This window comes from Oncorhynchus keta, chromosome 1 (assembly GCF_023373465.1).
Source record: "Oncorhynchus keta strain PuntledgeMale-10-30-2019 chromosome 1, Oket_V2, whole genome shotgun sequence".
Taxonomy (NCBI): Eukaryota; Metazoa; Chordata; class Actinopteri; order Salmoniformes; family Salmonidae; genus Oncorhynchus; species Oncorhynchus keta.
In genome coordinates this window covers 6170349-6190961 of record NC_068421.1, presented here as the reverse complement: position 1 = coordinate 6190961, position 20613 = coordinate 6170349, and the positions used below count along the sequence as shown (strand labels likewise).

Sequence of the window (20613 nt, the reverse complement as noted above, 5' to 3'; positions counted from 1 at the left end):
TCCTGCCCTATGGACCGTTCTGTCTTGGACAAGGCTAGTTGTACCTGGTCCTGAGGTGGGGAACGGAACCCTCGTGTCTTGCGTGTGGTCTCGGCAGCGCTCATGGAGAAGGCTTGCATCAGCAGATTATAGCGAACTCTCTGATTGGTCTGAATGGCGTTGACAAACTGATCCGAGTACGCCACGATAGCCTCCACTCTGTGCCTCAGTTCACAGTCACAGAAGTACTGCAGCAGCGTACACATCTGAGAGGGAGGTTAAGAAAGACAGGGGGAGAGATAAAAGGAGAGAGAGAGACAGACAGAGAGAGAGACAGCGAGAGAGACAGAGAGAGAGGGAAACAGAAAGATAGAGAGAGAGAGATACAGAGAGAGACAGAGAGAGATAGAGACAGAGAGAGAGAGAGACAGACAGAAAGAGAGACAGAGAGAAAGAGAGACGGAGAGAGAGACAGAGACAGAGAGAGAGAGAGAGACAGAGAGAGAGAGAGAGAGAGAGAGAGAGACAGAGACAGAGACAGAGACAGAGACAGAGACAGAGACAAGAGAGAGACAGAGAGAGAGAGAGAGAGAGAGAGACAGAGAGAGGGACAGAGACAGAGAGAGAGAGAGAGAGAGACAAGAGGGAGAGAGAGAGAGACAAGGGAGAGAGAGAGAGAGAGAGAGAGAGAGAGAGAGAGAGAGAGAGAGAGAGAGAGAGAGAGAGAGAGAGAGAGAGAGAGAGAGAGAGAGTCAGGGAGAGAGAGAGAGAGAGTCAGGGAGAGAGATCAGTACGCAAAACAACATTACACTCACAACTGGCCTTAATGAGTTTGAGTCCAGAGCAGCGTGAAGTTGTGTGCACTTTGTTCATATAAACATTTGTCTTCTCTGTGATTTCAGCGTGAACATTTCATTGTTTGTACGCATGTCCCTTTTTTAGTTATGTTGATACAGTGAGGGGAAAAATGATTTGATCCCCTGCTGATTTTGTACGTTTGCCCACTGACAAAGAAATTATCAGTCTATAATTTTAATTTAATTATTTTATTTTATTTGAACAGTGAAAGACAGAATAACAACAAAAAATCCTGAAAAACGCATGTAAAAAATGTTATACATTTATTTGCATTTTAATGAGGGAAATAAGTATTTGACCCCCTCTCAATCAGAAAGATTTCTGGCTCCCAGGTGTCTTTTATACAAGTAAATCAGGAAAAGTATTTGCAGGGGTGAATTTAGGCAACTAAGACAATTGCCTCACATCACCGGGGGGCTTGTGAACTTGGCATAATTTAGTTTAATAAAACATAATTTGTGTTATCTTGCCTTCATCCTCCGCTCGTGAGTAATCTCTGATGTTTGCTGTTATCTTGCCTATCTCTGAATTTAGCTCTGGCTTTTAAACTTTTGGGACTATTAGCTTTTACGTACAGTACGCGTCTTCTATTTCCCTCGACGGCGCTTAAGCCGCGCAGGACATGTATAAAGAGCCTGGGACAACAACAAAAAACGCAAATTGAAAAGAAAGCAGATGTAATTTTCTACACAGACACAATTATTACCCGATGATCTTCTCTGATGTTACTAATGGACTCGAGAGAAAAACAAATACACCTTTCACATATCAAAGTCATTTAAAATAATTTCTAGAAACGTTTGTATGAAATGGAAAATGATATGTGGCTTTTTTATTGGTCGATTATTACAAAGAAAATATCAGATATTAGTTCAGAATTAACACATCGTATCAATATCATTAACAGCAGACTCGTACATTTCCTAAGTGACTGTCACGCCCTGACCTTAGTTTTCTTTGTTTTATGTATTATTTTGGTCAGGTCAGGGTGTGACGAGGGTGGGTATGTGTTTTTGTCCTGTCTAGGGTTTTTGTATGTTTATGGGTTTTTTGTATTGTCTAGGGGTTTTTGTATTGCCAAGTTTTTTTTGTATTGTCTAGGTTTTTTCTAGTCTAGGTGTTTATATGTCTATGGTTGCCTAGATTGGTTCTCAATCAGAGGCAGCTGTTTATCGTTATCTCTGATTGGGAACCGTATTTAGGCAGCCATTTTCCTTGGTTATATTGTGGGTTGTTATTCTATGGTTAGTTGCCTGTTAGTCATATAGCGGTTTGTTCAGTGTTCATTCTTTTCATTAAAAGAGTTATGTTGGTCTCTTCATTGTGACAGAAAGTGTAAAAACAGATCAAACTATTGTCCTTTTTCTGGGCTGCTAATTGCTTTGCCTGAAAAGAAAATCTGTGAGGCCCTCTGTTGAATTTTAAAATCCTGATGTGGCCCTTGAGACAACATTATTTCCCATCCCCTGTCCTATGTGGTGATGCGAAGACCTTCGCTCGTGAAGATCATTTCAAGTCTTTTCAGTTAGACTTAAAAATAAAAAATAAATGTAAAAAAATTAAAAGCCTGCTCCGAACGACTCTTGACTGGGGCCTCCAAAATCACTAAGACAAGCCTTAGTACACACATGGCTGTCAGAAGAGACTCACCTGCAGTTTGACAGACTCTGGTAGTTTCATCTGCAGTAGTCCCTCCTCCAAAGCCGCCTCTTCCTTCTCCAGCTCCAACTCGATCGCCGCTACCTCCTCTTCTGTCATCACATTTTCCTCCCCGTCTTCCTCTTTCTCCTTCTCCTCCTCCTCGTGTTCCTTCTCCCCTTCCTCCTCCTCCGCCTCCCCCTCCTCTTCTTTCTCTAGGTGTTTCAGTTCCTCATCCTCTTCTTCCTCCTCCCCTACTCCTTCATCATCTGCCTCCTCCTCTTCTTTCTCCTTCACTTCTTCACCCTCTTCCTTGGCGGTAGCATCCTCTGCCTCGTCTCCCTCCTCCACCTCCTCTTTCTTCCCAGCGAACACGTTGGGGTCGATCATCTTGAGGATGTGTTTGACGTCTTCGTCGTTGAAGATGCCCATGATGAGGAGAGTGCTGATGAGCTTCAGGATGGGCACGAAGTGGAACTCTACGCTGCCCCCTACTGGGTCTCTCATAGCCTGGCTACCATCCAGAACCGCCTCTGTCAACATGCTGATGGCTTTCGTCTTCAGTTCCTGAGGAAAGGGCGGGAGAGAAGAGGGTTACAAAGAACATGACTTAAAATGAGTGAATAACAAGCTGCTTTACCCATCTAACCCTGGTCTCCGGCCTTATTTCACTTGACTCTGAATAACTAGCTGCTTTACCCATCTAACCCTGGTCTCCGGCCTTATTTCACTTGACTCTGAATAACTAGCTGCTTTACCCATCTAACCCTGGTCTCCGGCCTTATTTCACTTGACTCTGAATAACTAGCTGCTTTACCCATCTAACCCTGGTCTCCGGCCTTATTTCACTTGACTCTGAATAACTAGCTGCTTTACCCATCTAACCCTGGTCTCCGGCCTTATTTCACTTGACTCTGAATAACTAGCTGCTTTACCCATCTAACCCTGGTCTCCGGCTTTATTTCACTTGACTCTGAATAACTAGCTGCTTTACCCATCTAACCCTGGTCTCAGGCTTTATTTCACTTGACTCTGAATAACTAGCTGCTTTACCCATCTAACCCTGGTCTCCGGCTTTATTTCACTTGACTCTGAATAACTAGCTGCTTTACCCATCTAACCCTGGTCTCCGGCTTTATTTCACTTGACTCTGAATAACTAGCTGCTTTACCCATCTAACCCTGGTCTCCGGCCTTATTTCACTTGACTCTGAATAACTAGCTGCTTTACCCATCTAACCCTGGTCTCCGGCCTTATTTCACTTGACTCTGAATAACTAGCTGCTTTACCCATCTAACCCTGGTCTCAGGCTTTATTTCACTTGACTCTGAATAACTAGCTGCTTTACCCATCTAACCCTGGTCTCCGGCTTTATTTCACTTGACTCTGAATAACTAGCTGCTTTACCCATCTAACCCTGGTCTCAGGCTTTATTTCACTCTCTGAATAACTAGCTGCTTTAGGTCTCAGCTTTATTTCACCTCTGAATAACTAGCTGCTTTACCCATCTAACCCTGGTCTCCGGCCTTATTTCACTTGACTCTGAATAACTAGCTGCTTTACCCATCTAACCCTGGTCTCCGGCCTTATTCCACTTGACTCTGAATAACTAGCTGCTTTACCCATCTAACCCTGGTCTCAGGCTTTATTTCTTTACTTGGTCTCACACTCTGAATAACTAGCTGCTTTACCCATCTAACCCTGGTCTCCGGCCTTATTTCACTTGACTCTGAATAACTAGCTGCTTTACCCATCTAACCCTGGTCTCCGGCCTTATTTCACTTGACTCTGAATAACTAGCTGCTTTACCCATCTAACCCTGGTCTCCGGCCTTATTTCACTTGACTCTGAATAACTAGCTGCTTTACCCATCTAACCCTGGTCTCCGGCCTTAACCCTGGTCTCTAACCCTGGTCTCCGGCCTTATCTTGGTCTCAGGCTTTATTTCACTCTGAATAACTTCCACTTGACTCTGAATAACTAGCTGCTTTACCCATCTAACCCTGGTCTCCGGCCTTATTTCACTTGACTCTGAATAACTAGCTGCTTTACCCATCTAACCCTGGTCTCAGGCTTTATTTCACTTGACTCTGAATAACTAGCTGCTTTACCCATCTAACCCTGGTCTCCGGCCTTATTTCACTTGACTCTGAATAACTAGCTGCTTTACCCATCTAACCCTGGTCTCCGGCCTTATTTCACTTGACTCTGAATAACTAGCTGCTTTACCCATCTAACCCTGGTCTCAGGCCTTATTTCACTTTACCTGAATAACTATCTAACCCCTGGTCTCAGGCTTTATTTCACTTGACTCTGAATAACTAGCTGCTTTACCCATCTAACCCTGGTCTCCGGCCTTATTTCACTTGACTCTGAATAACTAGCTGCTTTACCCATCTAACCCTGGTCTCCGGCCTTTCATTCCAATAACTAGCTGACCCATCTGGTCTCCGGCTTTTTTCAACTAATAACTAGCTGCTTTACCCATCTAACCCTGGTCTCCGGCCTTATTTCACTTGACTCTGACTCTGACTTGTTAGATGTATTGGATGGGGGCAAATAAACCCCCTTAAGTCTTATTAAATAGTTTATTAAATAGCTCCCCGTGTGTTTACGCTTAGACACTTCCTGTTTCTTGCATAGGCTCCGTGAGACTGTACTGAGGTCACCGATTGCAGCAATGCGTCTAGACAGTGTTTTTTTCCCCAGACACGACAGGATCCGGGAACAAGAAAATCGCCACCGAAATCGTCTGTAAAAACACAAACTAATCTCAACTCCACCGTCGAAAGCTTTAGACTCACGGACAAGAGTGTGTTGGGTTGTTTAGTACTACGAGAGTTGTCTGAAGTCGTTGATGCAGAAATCCCAATTCTTCTCACAAAACTGGCTGTCCAGACGGTTTAAGCCACAAACTTATACGAACGCATCACCGACTGCTGAGGAACGTTTAACACCAACTTGTTTTGCTCTACGACACACACAATGTTCCAACATCTAGTGGAAAGCATTCCCAGAAGAGAGGAGGCTGTTACAGCAATGTTCCAACATCTAGTGGAAAACCTTCCCAGAGAGTGGAGGCTGTTATAGCAGCAATGTTCCAACATCTAGTGGAAAGCCTTCCCAGAAGAGTGGAGGCTGTTATAGCAGCAATGTTCCAACATCTAGTGGAAAGCCTTCCCAGAAGAGTGGAGGCTGTTATAGCAGCAATGTTCCAACATCTAGTGGAAAGTCTTCCCAGAAGAGTGGAGGCTGTTATAGCAGCAATGTTCCAACATCTAGTGGAAAGCCTTCCCAGAAGAGTGGAGGCTGTTATAGCAGCAATGTTCCAACATCTAGTGGAAAACCTTCCCAGAAGAGTGGAGGCTGTTATAGCAGCAATGTTCCAACATCTAGTGGAAAGCCTTCCCAGAAGAATGGAGGCTGTTATAGCAGCAATGTTCCAACATCTAGTGGAAAGCCTTCCCAGAAGAGTGGAGGCTGTTATAGCAGCAATGTTCCAACATCTAGTGGAAAGCCTTGCCAGAAGAGTGGAGGCTGTTATAGCAGCAATGTTCCATCATCTAGTGGAAAGCCTTCCTAGAAGAGTGGAGGCTGTTATAGCAGCAATGTTCCTACATCTAGTGGAAAGCCTTCCCAGAAGAGTGGAGGCTGTTATAGCAGCAATGTTCCATCATCTAGTGGAAAGCATTCCCAGAAGAGTGGAGGCTGTTATAGCAGCAATGTTCCAACATCTAGTGGAAAGCCTTCCCAGAAGAGTGGAGGCTGTTATAGCAGCAATGTTCCAACATCTAGTGGAAAGCCTTCCCAGAAGAGTGGAGGCTGTTATAGCAGCAATGTTCCAACATCTAGTGGAAAGCCTTCCCAGAAGAGTGGAGGCTGTTATAGCAGCAATGTTCCATCATCTAGTGGAAAGCATTCCCAGAAGAGTGGAGTTTGTTATAGCAGCAATGTTCCAACATCTAGTGGAAAGCCTTCCCAGAAGAGTGGAGGCTGTTATAGCAGCAATGTTCCAACATCTAGTGGAAAACCTTCCCAGAAGAGTGGAGGCTGTTATAGCAGCAATGTTCCAACATCTAGTGGAAAGCCTTCCCAGAAGAGTGGAGGCTGTTATAGCAGCAATGTTCCAACATCTAGTGGAAAACCTTCCCAGAAGGGAGGAGGCTGTTATAGCAGCAAAGGGGGGACCGACTCCATATTAATGCCCATGAATTTTGTCGAACAGATGTCCACATATTTACGGTCATGTAGTGTAGCTTGATTGTCCAAGCTAGTAGTATCTTAAATATCATATATGAATCCATTTGCATTTGTGACCCCCAAGCCCCCGCTCTCCGATGGGTATGGGAGACTCGCACAGTGATTTTGATTTTAAAAAAGTGGCTCCCTCAGAATTATTAGTGAGTACCACTGGCTTAGACCTACAGCGGTTTGAACAAATGTCTGTACATACACCAGATTCAGGCAAAAGAGCTTACCTTCATTTACCTTAATTTGTACATCGTGTGTCTTGTTGCATGTACCAAAGCCACACAAGAAGCTGACTCACTGGGCTGGATTGATGAACATTGATTAGATCTGAATTTAAGTGACTTACCTGAAGAGGGAAGACAGGGCTGAGAGTGTACAGGTCAGGATCCGTCCCAACAAAGTTGATGGTTGAGAAGTGCAGCTTGGGTCTAAGACAGGTAGTTAACCCCACCCCAGGAAGGTCAGAGGCCTTCTCAGCGTCAGGGTACAGGGTGATGCTGAGGGTCTCGGCGGACATGGGCACAATGAACTCCCGGTTGGTGCCCAGCCGTGCCCGTTTAGCTGACTCCAAGTGGATGGAGATCAGCAGGTCGTAGAACCTGGACAGGGAGAGAGATTAAAGGTAAAAGATCATATTACCTGGAGACTGAGATGTTGACAATAAGAATTATTACATTGTAAATTAATTTTGTGCACAAGTATTTTTTTTTTTTATAAAGTGTCTTGTAAGTTAGCCCACTTGCGGCAACTAATGTGTTAGACACGGAGATAAAACAATCAATGAGATCAGATCTGTACCCGCTGCGAAGGGGACCGGGCAGGTAGGTGTTCTCCATGGCGTAGAAGAGCTGTGATTCGTCAACGTGCGAGCAGAGGGCGTGTGCTACACGGTTGTTGCCCAGAGCGCAGACAGCACAGTACAACATCAGAGTATGGAAGTGGAACTTCAGCAGATCCAGGCGCTCAGACAACTCCAGGATGTCTATACACCTACAGGAAGGGATTAGAACCTTTACACAGGGTTTAGGGTGTAAAGTAGCACATGTAAAGATAATGTAAACGCGAAGCAATTGAGCCCAATCAGTCCTCCATGGCCCTGTTTATACCTGCTTCTAACATGCATCCTTTTTCTTCTTGATCTTTTCTACATTCTGATTGTTGATCACATTTTTTTGACAGGTGTCGATGATTAAAAGAAGCATTGTGATGTGATCTTCGAGACGATCTCCGGGGATGAGGGGGGGATCAGGGACACATTGTTCCTGCATATCAATCGAGTGTAAACAGATCCGGATGGTCAAATCGTTTAAATCATCACATCATTTTGTTTGTACTTTTACCCTTCTTTCTCCCCAACTGAAAGATATCCAATTGGTAGTTACGGTCTTGTCCGATCGCTGCAATTCCTCTATAGACTTGGAAGAGGTGAAGGTTGAGAGCCACGTGTCCTCCGAATGGTACATTATGGTACATTTCATTAGTGACACCGGTTTGTGTTTTCAGGAGGATTAATGAGAGCTTCAGCACATATATATTTTTTTTTTGCAGTTTTTGGAGGCCAACGAGATAGCTGACGACCACGGAAGAGCGGTGTTTCTATCAGCCGTGGGTTCAAAGGCATTCACACTGTTGAAAGATTTGGTAGCGCCGAAGATACCGGGAGAGGCTAGCTTCCAGAAGCCCATTTCAGCTCTGAGAGACATTTATGCGCCAAAATGGAATGTGTTGAGCGAGAAGTATGTTTTTTTTGGAAGAGACGTTAGCTGAGTATATAGCATCGCTAAAGGGACTGGTGGCTACATGTGAGTTCGGGGCTGCAGATGAGGGAGCAGCTGGTTTATCGAGTTGCCAGTAAGGAGCTGCATGGCAAGATGTTATGCGTGGCATACTGGGAGAATTTAACATGGGCAAAAGTATTGGACAATGTCAACAACTTGTGGTCCTTCTGTAGCTCAGTTGGTAGAGCATGGTGCTTGTAACGCCAGGGTAGTGGGTTCGATTCCCGGGACCACCCATACGTAGAATGTATGCACACATGACTGTAAGTCGCTTTGGATAAAAGCGTCTGCTAAATGGCATATTATATATTATTATTTATTATTATGCACAGCCCGGAGTATGCAGAAATTCCAGCAGACACCGAGTCAGTTGAGAACCGATCAGTTGACCACAAAACGGGAGGGTCATCGACCTGGATCCAACAGGGAGAAACAGTGGATGTCAGACCAGAGGGGGGAGACGTCAAGGCCCTTTTTTCGCTGTTTGGGAACAGGACATTCACAGCACACCTGCCATTACAAGGAGTTTCAATGCAGAGCGTGCCTGGAGACTGGACATCTTGAAAGAGCTTGCAGGGGGAACTGCGGGGAACAGCGCGTTTTCTAAGCAACGCTCTCAACAAGTGCCCTCTAATCTAGTAAAGGGGTTCACAGGTCAAGTTGAGGAGGCAGAACTGCTATTGTCTGCAGGCTCTGGCACAGTCAGAAATCAACAGTCGGAAATCAACAGCCGGAAATCAACAGCCGGAAATCAACAGTCGGAAATCAACAGCCGGAAATCAACAGCCGGAAATCAACAGTCGGAAATCAACAGTCGGAAATCAACAGCCGGAAATCAACAGTCAGAAGAGAACTTGGGGACTTTTTACTGTGTGTAGTGATCGTGAGTATGTGAAACCTTATATGGTCATGGTGAGACGTAAACGGTGTTTTGGGGGATAAAGATGGAAGTAGATACTGGGGCTGCCATGTTTTATTTTCTCAGAGAAGCTGTACAACAGCAGATTTTAAAGAAGCGTCAACCGCAACCATGTAATGTTGTTTTGAGAAGTTACACAGCTCAGCCGATTCAGTTATTGGAACAGCTGGAGGTTAAAGTGAAATGACACCTCTATTAGTGTGAAAAGCGGAGAGTCCCGTGCTAAACGCGGTGGGGGGGCTGGATTCAGCACCTCAAATTAGATTGGTGAAGAGTGAACCGTGTGTCAGATCCAGTTGCCCAGCTGTGCGATAAATATGCTGAGGTGTTTAGTGGTGCACATTGGTGTGTAAAACAGTTCACAAAGTTAGACCTTACACAGGCCTACCAGCAAGTGGGGAGATAGATCAAGAGGCAATGCATTTCCAGACTATTAACACGTGGAAGGGTTTATACCAGAGGAGTAGACTGCCTCAAGAGTATCACGCGCTCCAGCTATAGTCCAACGTATTATTGGGCCAGGTCTTATAGGGTTTTACCTGGGGTTGTGTGCTTTCTCGATGGCATTCTTATGTCACAGGGAAATCGGGCAGAGGACCACTTAGAGAACATAGAAGCAGTGTTAAAGTTGGCTGCAAAAACGTGGGCTAAGAGTAAACAGGGACTCGTCTTTTCAGTCTAGTGTCACTTACTTAGGTCACAGGATAGATGTACATGAGTCTACATCCGAGATAGACTAACAGGGGCTACATCCAGGATAGACTAACAGGGGCTACATCCAGGATAGACTAACGGGCTACATCCAGGATAGACTAACAGGGGCTACATCCAGGATAGACTAACAGGGCTACATCCAGGATAGACTAACAGGGGCTACATCCAGGATAGACTAACAGGGTCTATATCCAGGATAGACTAACAGGGCTATATCCAGGATAGACTAACAGGGACTATATCCAGGATAGACTAACATGGGCTATATCCAGGATAGACTAACAGGGTCTACATCCAGGATAGACTAACAGGGCTACATCCAGGATAGACTAACAGGGCTACATCCAGGATAGACTAACAGGGCTATATCCAGGATAGACTAACAGGGGCTATATCCAGGATAGACTAACAGGGGCTATATCCAGGATAGACTAACAGGGGCTATATCCAGGATAGACTAACAGGGCTATATCCAGGATAGACTAACAGGGACTATATCCAGGATAGACTAACTAACAGGGCTACCAGGATCCAGGATAGACTAACAGGGGCTATATCCAGGATAGACTAACAGGGTAACAGGGGCTACCAGGATAGACTAACAGGGGCTACATCCAGGATAGACTAACAGGGCTACATCCAGGATAGACCAGGATAGACTAACAGGGGCTATATCCAGGATAGACTAACAGGGACTAACTATATCCAGGATAGACTAACAGGGACTAACAGGGCTATATCCAGGATAGACTAACAGGGTCTATATCCAGGATAGACTAACAGGGGGATAGACTAACATCCAGGATAGACTAACAGGGGCTATATCCAGGATAGACTAACAGGGCTATATCCAGGATAGACTAACAGGGGCTATATCCAGGATAGACTAATGATAGACTAACAGGGCTATATCCAGGATAGACTAACAGGGGCTATATCCAGGATAGACTAACAGGGGCTATATCCAGGATAGACTAACAGGGGCTACATCCAGGATAGACTAACAGGGGCTATATCCAGGATAGACTAACAGGGGCTATATCCAGGATAGACTAACAGGGCTACATCCAGGATAGACTAACAGGGGCTATATCCAGGATAGACTAATGGGCTATATCCAGGATAGACTAACAGGGGCTATATCCAGGATAGACTAACAGGGGCTATATCCAGGATAGACTAACAGGGCTATCCATCCAGGATCCAGACTAACAGGGGCTATATCCAGGATAGACTAACAGGGCTACATCCAGGATAGGCTACATCCAGGATAGACTAACAGGATAGGGGCTACATCCAGGATAGACTAACAGGGCTATATCCAGGATAGACTAACAGGGGCTATATCCAGGATAGACTAACCAGGATAGGGGCTATATCCAGGATAGACTAACAGGGGCTATATCCAGGATAGACTAACAGGGGCTATATCCAGGATAGACTAACAGGGGCTATATCCAGGATAGACTAACAGGGGCTATATCCAGGATAGACTAACAGGGGCTATATCCAGGATAGACTAACAGGGGCTATATCCAGGATAGACTAACAGGGGCTATATCCAGGATAGACTAACAGGGGCTATATCCAGGATAGACTAACAGGAGGCTATATCCAGGATAGACTAACAGGGGCTACATCCAGGATAGACTAATGGGCTATATCCAGGATAGACTAACAGGGGCTATATCCAGGATAGACTAACAGGGGCTACATCCAGGATAGACTAACAGGGGCTATATCCAGGATAGACTAACAGGTTATATCCAGGATAGACTAACAGGGGCTATATCCAGGATATCCAGGATAGACTAACTACATCCAGGGACTAACAGGGGCTATATCCAGGATAGACTAACAGGATAGACTAACAGGGGCTATATCCAGGATAGACTAACAGGGGCTATATCCAGGATAGACTAACAGGGGCTACATCCAGGATAGACTAACAGGGGCTATATCCAGGATAGACTAACAGGGGCTATATCCAGGATAGACTAACAGGGGCTATATCCAGGATAGACTAACAGGGGCTATATCCAGGATAGACTAACAGGGGCTACATCCAGGATAGACTAACAGGGGCTATATCCAGGATAGACTAACAGGGGCTATATCCAGGATAGACTAACAGGGGCTATATCCAGGATAGACTAACAGGGGCTATATCCAGGATAGACTAACAGGGGCTATATCCAGGATAGACTAACAGGGCTATATCCAGGATAGACTAACAGGGGATAGACTAACAGGGGCTACATCCAGGATAGACTAACAGGGCTATATCCAGGATAGACTAACAGGGGCTATATCCAGGATAGACTAACAGGGCTATATCCAGGATAGACTAACAGGGGCTACATCCAGGATAGACTAACAGGGGCTATATCCAGGATAGACTAACAGGGCTACATCCAGGATAGACTAACAGGGGCTATATCCAGGATAGACTAACAGGGGCTATATCCAGGATAGACTAACAGGGCTACATCCAGGATAGACTAACAGGGGCTACATCCAGGATAGACTAATGGGCTACATCCAGGATAGACTAACAGGGTCTACATCCAGGATAGACTAACAGGGGCTATATCCAGGATAGACTAGATAATAATAGACAGGATAGACCCCTAGATAATAATAGACCCCAGGATAGACACACACGCCAGTAATATTGGCTGGTGATGCCTCACCATAACGGGGTGGGTGATGTCATCTCACACACGATGCCTGGCGGTAGTGAGAGGCCTAATTGCATTTGCTTCACGCAATCCGAACTATCGAAGTGTCATCTTTAGATGTACTTCCCCTGTTTTAGCTAAGAACGTCGCCAGGGAAACTACCAAGGACAAAGGTTTGGCGAAGGTGAAGCATTTCACACTGACAGGGTGACCTAACCACGTTACTGGTCCGGAACTAAAGCCTTATTTGGTGTGAAGGGATGAGCTCCCTGGAGAAAGTGATGGTGGGTTGTGGGGTATGAGAGAGAGGTGGTGTCGGGCTACTGTACAGAGGGGCCTACTGAAGGAGCTACGGGAAAACCACTGGGGCGTGGTCAAAATGAAAGGTCTTGCAAGGAGCCACTTTTTGGTGGCCCAGGTTAGACTCAGACATGGTATACATTCTGTATTCATCTGGACCTTCTTTGGACACTGTGCTAACAAACCGCCGAATGAGCTTCAATGCCATACAACTCTCCTTCCGAGGCCTCCAACTGCTTTTAAATGCAAGTAAAACGAAGTGCATGCTCTTCAACCGATTGCTGCCCGCACCCTCCCGCCCGACTAGCAACACGACTCTGTCCCATAGGGCGGCTATGACAATGTTTGTGTTGGTAGTAGTATGAGTTGAGATTATGCCGGTTCATTGTTTAGTTTAGCTAGCTTGTCTAAACAAAAGTTGTGTCTGAGGGTGACTACAGCCATCTACTGTATTTCATGAAGATGTGTACATATCTTGACAATAGTGACCCAGCCAGGCCCAATAGTGGTTAGAGCATTGGGACTAGTAACCAGCAGGTAGCCTAGTGGTTAGAGCATTGGGACTAGTAACCAGCAGGTAGCCTAGTGGTTAGAGCGTTGGGACTAGTAACCAGCAGGTAGCCTAGTGGTTAGAGCGTTGGACTAGTAACCAGCAGGTAGCCTAGTGGTTAGAGTGTTGGACTAGTAACCAGCAGGTAGCCTAGTGGTTAGAGCGTTGGACTAGTAACCAGCAGGTAGCCTAGTGGTTAGAGCGTTGGACTAGTAACCAGCAGGTAGCCTAGTGGTTAGAGCGTTGGGACTAGTAACCAGCAGGTAGCCTAGTGGTTAGAGCGTTGGACTAGTAACCAGCAGGTAGCCTAGTGGTTAGAGCGTTGGACTAGTAACCAGCAGGTAGCCTAGTGGTTAGAGCGTTGGGACTAGTAACCAGCAGGTAGCCTAGTGGTTAGAGCGTTGGACTAGTAACCAGCAGGTAGCCTAGTGGTTAGAGCGTTGGACTAGTAACCAGCAGATAGCCTAGTGGTTAGAGCGTTGGACTAGTAACCAGCAGGTAGCCTAGTGGTTAGAGCGTTGGACTAGTAACCAGCAGGTAGCCTAGTGGTTAGAGCGTTGGGACTAGTAACCGTAAAGGTTGCAAGATCGAATCCCCGAGATGACAAGGTACAAATCTGTTGTTCTGTTGTTCTGCCCCTGAACAAAGCAGTTAACCCACTGTTCCCAGGCCGTCATTGAAAATAAGAAGTTGTTCTTAACTGACTTGCCTAGTTTAATAAAGGTTAATTAAATAGGTGTTAGGGTGGTTATAGCATTTCTTTCACATGACCCATCGACCACCCATCGGTGGTCCTTCTGTAGCTCAGTTGGTAGAGCATGGCGCTTGTAAAATAAGGGTAGTGGGTTCGATTCCCGGGACCACCCTAGTAGAATGTATGCAAATGACTGTAAGTCGCTTTGGATAAAAGCGTCTGCTAAATGGCATATATTATTATTATTATTATATTTTGACAAGTGTGTTGGGTTAGCGTCATCTAATAATGATAAAATATGAATAAAATACTTTTATCTGGACAGTTTCTGTTGTTGAAATTTCTACTCTGCATGTAACCATTTCACTGTACCTTCTGTATCCTGTTCATGTGACAAATAAACTTTTATTTGATATAGTGTGTTTACCAGAGATGTGAAGAACAACAGGACCTGCACCAAAGACAGATTAGGATTTAGGACTAGATAATGATAAGGACTAGATGAAGTGTATTTTTACCTGAAGTTTTAACTTACTGTAGGCTACTACTTTCACCACAAGTCTTGAAATCTTTGGTTGTTTTTTACTTACACTACTTTACTCCCTCTGTTTAGCAGATGGCCTCACATGTGAATCCTTAAAGACATAGGGTGGGGCTAAAGCTTAAGAGGGTGTGAACGATGCTGAATGGGTGGAGACAAAGAAGAGCTCTCCAGTAGGTGAAACATATTCAAGTGCCAATCAAAAGTGGGAAGTCACAAGTTTATCAACTTTCAAAGCAGAATGACCTTCTCCTTGTTCCTCAACTGCTGTGTATGATATACCCATTTTCTAGCTCTGAGTCTCTACTTTTATCCAGTGTCAAAAAACACCATTTCAAAATGTGTTACGTGTGACCGAATCGAGGCAGTCGGTAAAAGTATTTTTTCTGTGGCAGTAAAATGTTTTATGCGCTAAATCAATATCTGATCAATATCTGGATTATAAACATTCTAAAAGTTTGGAGTATCTTCATCCATTGACCAACTGTTGCATTTATTAGAATTGTTTATGACCGTTACAAATGTAATTGTTTATTTAGTCCCAAATCCACGTATTTCGGTGTCTATGACTGCCATATGAGTATTTAAAAAACTTGAGCTATACCTTAACATCTCAATCAACTGTCGTGCTATTGTTTTGTTTACAGCATTTGAAAAAATATATTTAAAAAACGATTAAAACTATTTGAAAAGTAATTCACTGAAACTGGCCCATTTAGTGTCTATGACAACATGTTGCTAAACTGAATTGAGTCCAACTCTGTAGTGTGCAGTTTATCTCTAACCAGTTCTTCATGACAAAGAGTTAGGATTAGCATGGACAGTGTGTTGTAATCTAACCTGTTCTCCTCAGGTATGTACAGGGCCATCATGGTGAGGGGTTAGGATTAGCATGGACAGTGTGTTGTAATCTAACCTGTTCTCCTCAGGTATGTACAGGGCCATCATGGTGAGGGGTTAGGATTAGCATGGACAGTGTGTTGTATCTAACCTGTTCTCCTCAGGTATGTACAGGGCCATCATGGTGAGGGGTTAGGATTAGCATGGACAGTGTGTTGTATCTAACCTGTTCTCCTCAGGTATGTACAGGGCCATCATGGTGAGGGGTTAGGATTAGCATGGACAGTGTGTTGTAATCTAACCTGTTCTCCTCAGGTATGTACAGGGCCATCATGGTGAGGGGTTAGGATTAGCATGGACAGTGTGTTGTATCTAACCTGTTCTCCTCAGGTATGTACAGGGCCATCATGGTGAGGGGTTAGGATTAGCATGGACAGTGTGTTGTATCTAACCTGTTCTCCTCAGGTATGTACAGGGCCATCATGGTGAGGGGTTAGGATTAGCATGGACAGTGTGTTGTATCTAACCTGTTCTCCTCAGGTATGTACAGGGCCATCATGGTGAGGGGTTAGGATTAGCATGGACAGTGTGTTGTATCTAACCTGTTCTCCTCAGGTATGTACAGGGCCATCATGGTGAGGGGTTAGGATTAGCATGGACAGTGTGTTGTAATCTAACCTGTTCTCCTCAGGTATGTGCAGGGCCATCATGGTGAGGGGCTCGGTACACTCCACCATCCAGCCCAGTCTCTCGCTGACCCTGCCGACCTCTGGGTCCAGGAAGTGGTTGGGCATGCGGGACCAGATGACGGGGGTCAGCATCTGGATGTCCAGCCGGGGTGGGCACTGGGGCACTGGGTTCTTACGCTCACTGCGGAACATGGCTGCTGAGATTGGCATGATGTTCTGAGAGGAGAAGAAGACGTAATGGTGTTATGGTCAAACACATCTCATTAAGGGGAGTGGTTTTCTGGTAGGAGAGCAATAAGGGGAGTGGTTTTCTGGTAGGAGAGCAATAAGGGGAGTGGTTTTCTGGTAGGAGAGCAATAAGGGGAGTGGTTTTCTGGTAGGAGAGCAATAAGGGGATTGGCTTTCTGGTAGGAGAGCAATAAGGGGAGTGGTTTTCTGGTAGGAGAGCAATACGGGGAGTGGTTTTCTGGTAGGAGAGCAATAAGGGGAGTGGTTTTCTGGTAGGAGAGCAATAAGGGGAGTGGTTTTCTGGTAGGAGAGCAATAAGGGGAGTGGTTTTCTGGTAGGAGAGCAATAAGGGGAGTGGTTTTCTGGTAGGAGAGCAATAAGGGGAGTGGTTTTCTGGTAGGAGAGCAATAAGGGGAGTGGTTTTCTGGTAGGAGAGCAATAAGGGGAGTGGTTTTCTGGTAGGAGAGCAATAAGGGGAGTGGTTTTCTGGTAGGAGAGCAATAAGGGGAGTGGTTTTCTGGTAGGAGAGCAATAAGGGGAGTGGTTTTCTGGTAGGAGAGCAATAAGGGGAGTGGTTTTCTGGTAGGAGAGCAATAAGGGGAGTGGTTTTCTGGTAGGAGAGCAATAAGGGGAGTGGTTTTCTGGTAGGAGAGCAATAAGGGGAGTGGTTTTCTGGTAGGAGAGCAATAAGGGGAGTGGTTTTCTGGTAGGAGAGCAATAAGGGGAGTGGTTTTCTGGTAGGAGAGCAATAAGGGGAGTGGTTTTCTGGTAGGAGAGCAATAAGGGGAGTGGTTTTCTGGTAGGAGAGCAATAAGGGGAGTGGTTTTCTGGTAGGAGAGCAATAAGGGGAGTGGTTTTCTGGTAGGAGAGCAATAAGGGGAGTGGTTTTCTGGTAGGAGAGCAATAAGGGGAGTGGTTTTCTGGTAGAAGAGCAATAAGGGGAGTGGTTTTCTGGTAGAAGAGCAATAAGGGGAGTGGTTTTCTGGTAGAAGAGCAATAAGGGGAGTGGTTTTCTGGTAGAAGAGCAATAAGGGGAGTGGTTTTCTGGTAGAAGAGCAATAAGGGGAGTGGTTTTCTGGTAGAAGAGCAATAAGGGGAGTGGTTTTCTGGTAGAAGAGCAATGAGGGGTTCAGGAGAGACAACAGTAGTGGAATGGTCATTATGAACAGGAACTCATAGTGACAGGTTCAGGAGAGACAACAGCAGAATAGAAAGGAGAATGGTGTGGTTCAGAGAATGGGACAAGGTCAGACGTGTGAGTATGGAGTACTTTAGGATGAGGGAGTGGAAAGGGAGGGGGAGGATATGGAGGAGGAGGAGGCGGAGAAAGAGGATGAGGGAGTGGAAAGGGAGGGGGAGGATATGGAGGAGCAGGAGGTTGTGGAGGAGGGGAGGAGGATGAACATGAGGAAGAGGTGGAGGAGGAGAAAGAGGTTGAGGAAGAGGAGGAGGAGGAGGAGGAGGATGAACATGAGGAAGCGGTGGAGGAGGAGAAAGAGGTTGAGGAAGAGGAGGAGGAGGAGGAGGATGAACATGAGGAAGAGGTGGAGGAGGAGAAAGAGGTTGAGGAAGAGGAGGAGGAGAAGGATGAACATGAGAAAGAGGTTGAGGAAGAGGAGGAGGAGGAGGATGAACATGAGGAAGCGGTGGAGGAGGAGAAAGAGTATGAGGAAGAGGAGGAGGATGTGGAAGAAAAGGAAGAAGGAGGAGGATTCTGACCTTGAGTTTCCCCAGCTCCAGCTGTACCATGTTCTGACTGGAGGGCTGGACGAACACAGCAGGAAACAGCTTTGTGTTGGGCTCCACCTGGAAGAAACAAAATACCTCTGTCAACAACAACAACAACAACTCAACAACAACAAAATACCTCTGTCAACAACAACAACAACAACTCAACAACAACAAAATACCTCTGTCAACAACAACAACTCAACAACAACAAAATACCTCTGTCAACAACAATAACAACAACAAAATACCTCTGTCAACAACAACTCACCGCCAGTCATCCTCCGTGGCATAGCCAACATAGGAGTCTCACCACACACACCTGATACTACACACACACACACACACACACACACACACACACACACACACACACACACACACACACACACACACACACACACACACACACACACACACACACACACACACACACACACACACACACCTGGTAGAAGGTGTTTATCTCCTTCCCATTGGCTGTGAATGTCATGAGGCCTGTTGCCAGGTCGACCAGGCAGCCAACCACAGTGTCCTCCTGGCTGAACCTGGCCTGCTGGGAGCTGTTGCCGAAGTCTCCTCCCCACACCATGTAGCAGTTACTATGCTTCATACTGTAGACACAGACCAGTTATAACCTGTTACGAGCATCCATGACCTCTCTGCTCCAGACCATATTGCAGTTATTACACCTGCAATTTGATTTACTATGCTTCATTGGATCGGCAGGAAGCTTAGTGGTTAGAGCATTGGACTAGTAACCGAAAGGTTGCAAGGTTGAATCCCAAGTTGACAAGGTAAAAATCTGTCCTTCTGCCCCTGAACAAGGCAGTTCACCCACTGTTCCTAGACCAGTTCACCCACTGTTCCTAGACCAGTTAACCCACTGTTCCTAGACCAGTTAACCCACTGTTCCTAGACCAGTTAACCCACTGTTCCTAGACCAGTTAACCCACTGTTCCTAGACCAGTTAACCCACTGTTCCTAGACCAGTTAACCCACTGTTCCTAGACCAGTTAACCCACTGTTCCTAGACCAGTTAACCCACTGTTCCTAGACCAGTTAACCCACTGTTCCTAGACCAGTTAACCCACTGCTCCTTTCTGGTAGAAGTTAACCCACTGTTCCTAGACCAGTTAACCCCACTGTTCCTAGACCAGTTACCCCACTGTTCCTAGACCAGTTACCCCACTGTTCCTAGACCAGTTACCCCACTGTTCCTAGACCAGTTAACCCACTGTTCCTAGACCAGTTAACCCACTGTTCCTAGACCAGTTAACCCACTGTTCCTAGACCAGTTAACCCACTGTTCCTAGACCAGTTAACCCACTGTTCCTAGACCAGTTAACCCACTGTTCCTAGACCAGTTAACCCACTGTTCCTAGACCAGTTAACCCACTGTTCCTAGACCAAGTTAACCCCACTGTTCCTAGACCAGTTAACCCCACTGTTCCTAGACCAGTTAACCCCACTGTTCCTAGACCAGTTAACCCACTGTTCCTAGACCAGTTAACCCACTGTTCCTAGACCAGTTAACCCACTGTTCCTAGACCAGTTAACCCACTGTTCCTAGACCAGTTAACCCACTGTTCCTAGACCAGTTAACCCACTGTTCCTAGACCAGTTAACCCACTGTTCCTAGACCAGTTAACCCCACTGTTCCTGGCCGTCATTGAAAATAAGAACTTGTTCTTAACTGACTTGCCTAGTAAAATAAAGGTTAAATAAAGGTTCAGATAAAATAAATAAATAGAAAGCTTCTTTCTATAAATGTGAGCTGCTCAGTACTTTGTTTCTACAAAAAAAATCATATTGTAGGGACAAAGAGACAATGTGTTTCTAGAAATCCCTCACTGTAAACACAGAAACAGTGAAACATACAGTGTCCCTCCAGGTCGACGTGTGATGTCACTTACCTGTCGTGGATGTTGCCCTTGTCGTCTCCAACGGTTAAGGTGACGTTCCGGACCTTGGAGAGGTCAAAGTTGGGGTCGTACATGTGGTAGTCGGGGGTTACCCAGCCGATCCACACCCCAGTGGGCTCCTGGCCAGCGAAGATTCTCACCGAGTAGTAGTACTGCAGATATACGGGGGGGGGGGGGGGGGGGGGCGTTCAGGGTTAGGGTGCATGCTGGGAAATCTAAGAATATGGAACTCCAGTAAACCTTCCCGGGGTTCCAATTTAAAAATGTTCCTTCCCAGGATTGCCTGTCCTCTGTGTGTGT

The 20613-nt window shown here is 45.7% G+C and overlaps 1 protein-coding gene across 1 annotated transcript in view; it reads right to left on the bottom strand.

The window, feature by feature from the left end:
* Nucleotides 1-20613, bottom strand: part of ryr1b (ryanodine receptor 1b (skeletal)) — a 301559-nt gene that overhangs the window by 174969 nt on the left and 105977 nt on the right. The window contains exons 30-37 of the mRNA XM_052469270.1: nucleotides 20305-20465; nucleotides 18837-19002; nucleotides 18380-18466; nucleotides 16422-16648; nucleotides 7525-7716; nucleotides 7073-7325; nucleotides 2488-3042; nucleotides 45-245 (exon numbers count right to left, since the gene is read on the bottom strand). Coding sequence (XP_052325230.1) covers nucleotides 45-245; nucleotides 2488-3042; nucleotides 7073-7325; nucleotides 7525-7716; nucleotides 16422-16648; nucleotides 18380-18466; nucleotides 18837-19002; nucleotides 20305-20465 — 1842 coding nt within the window. The remainder of the gene's footprint in view (nucleotides 1-44; nucleotides 246-2487; nucleotides 3043-7072; nucleotides 7326-7524; nucleotides 7717-16421; nucleotides 16649-18379; nucleotides 18467-18836; nucleotides 19003-20304; nucleotides 20466-20613) is intronic.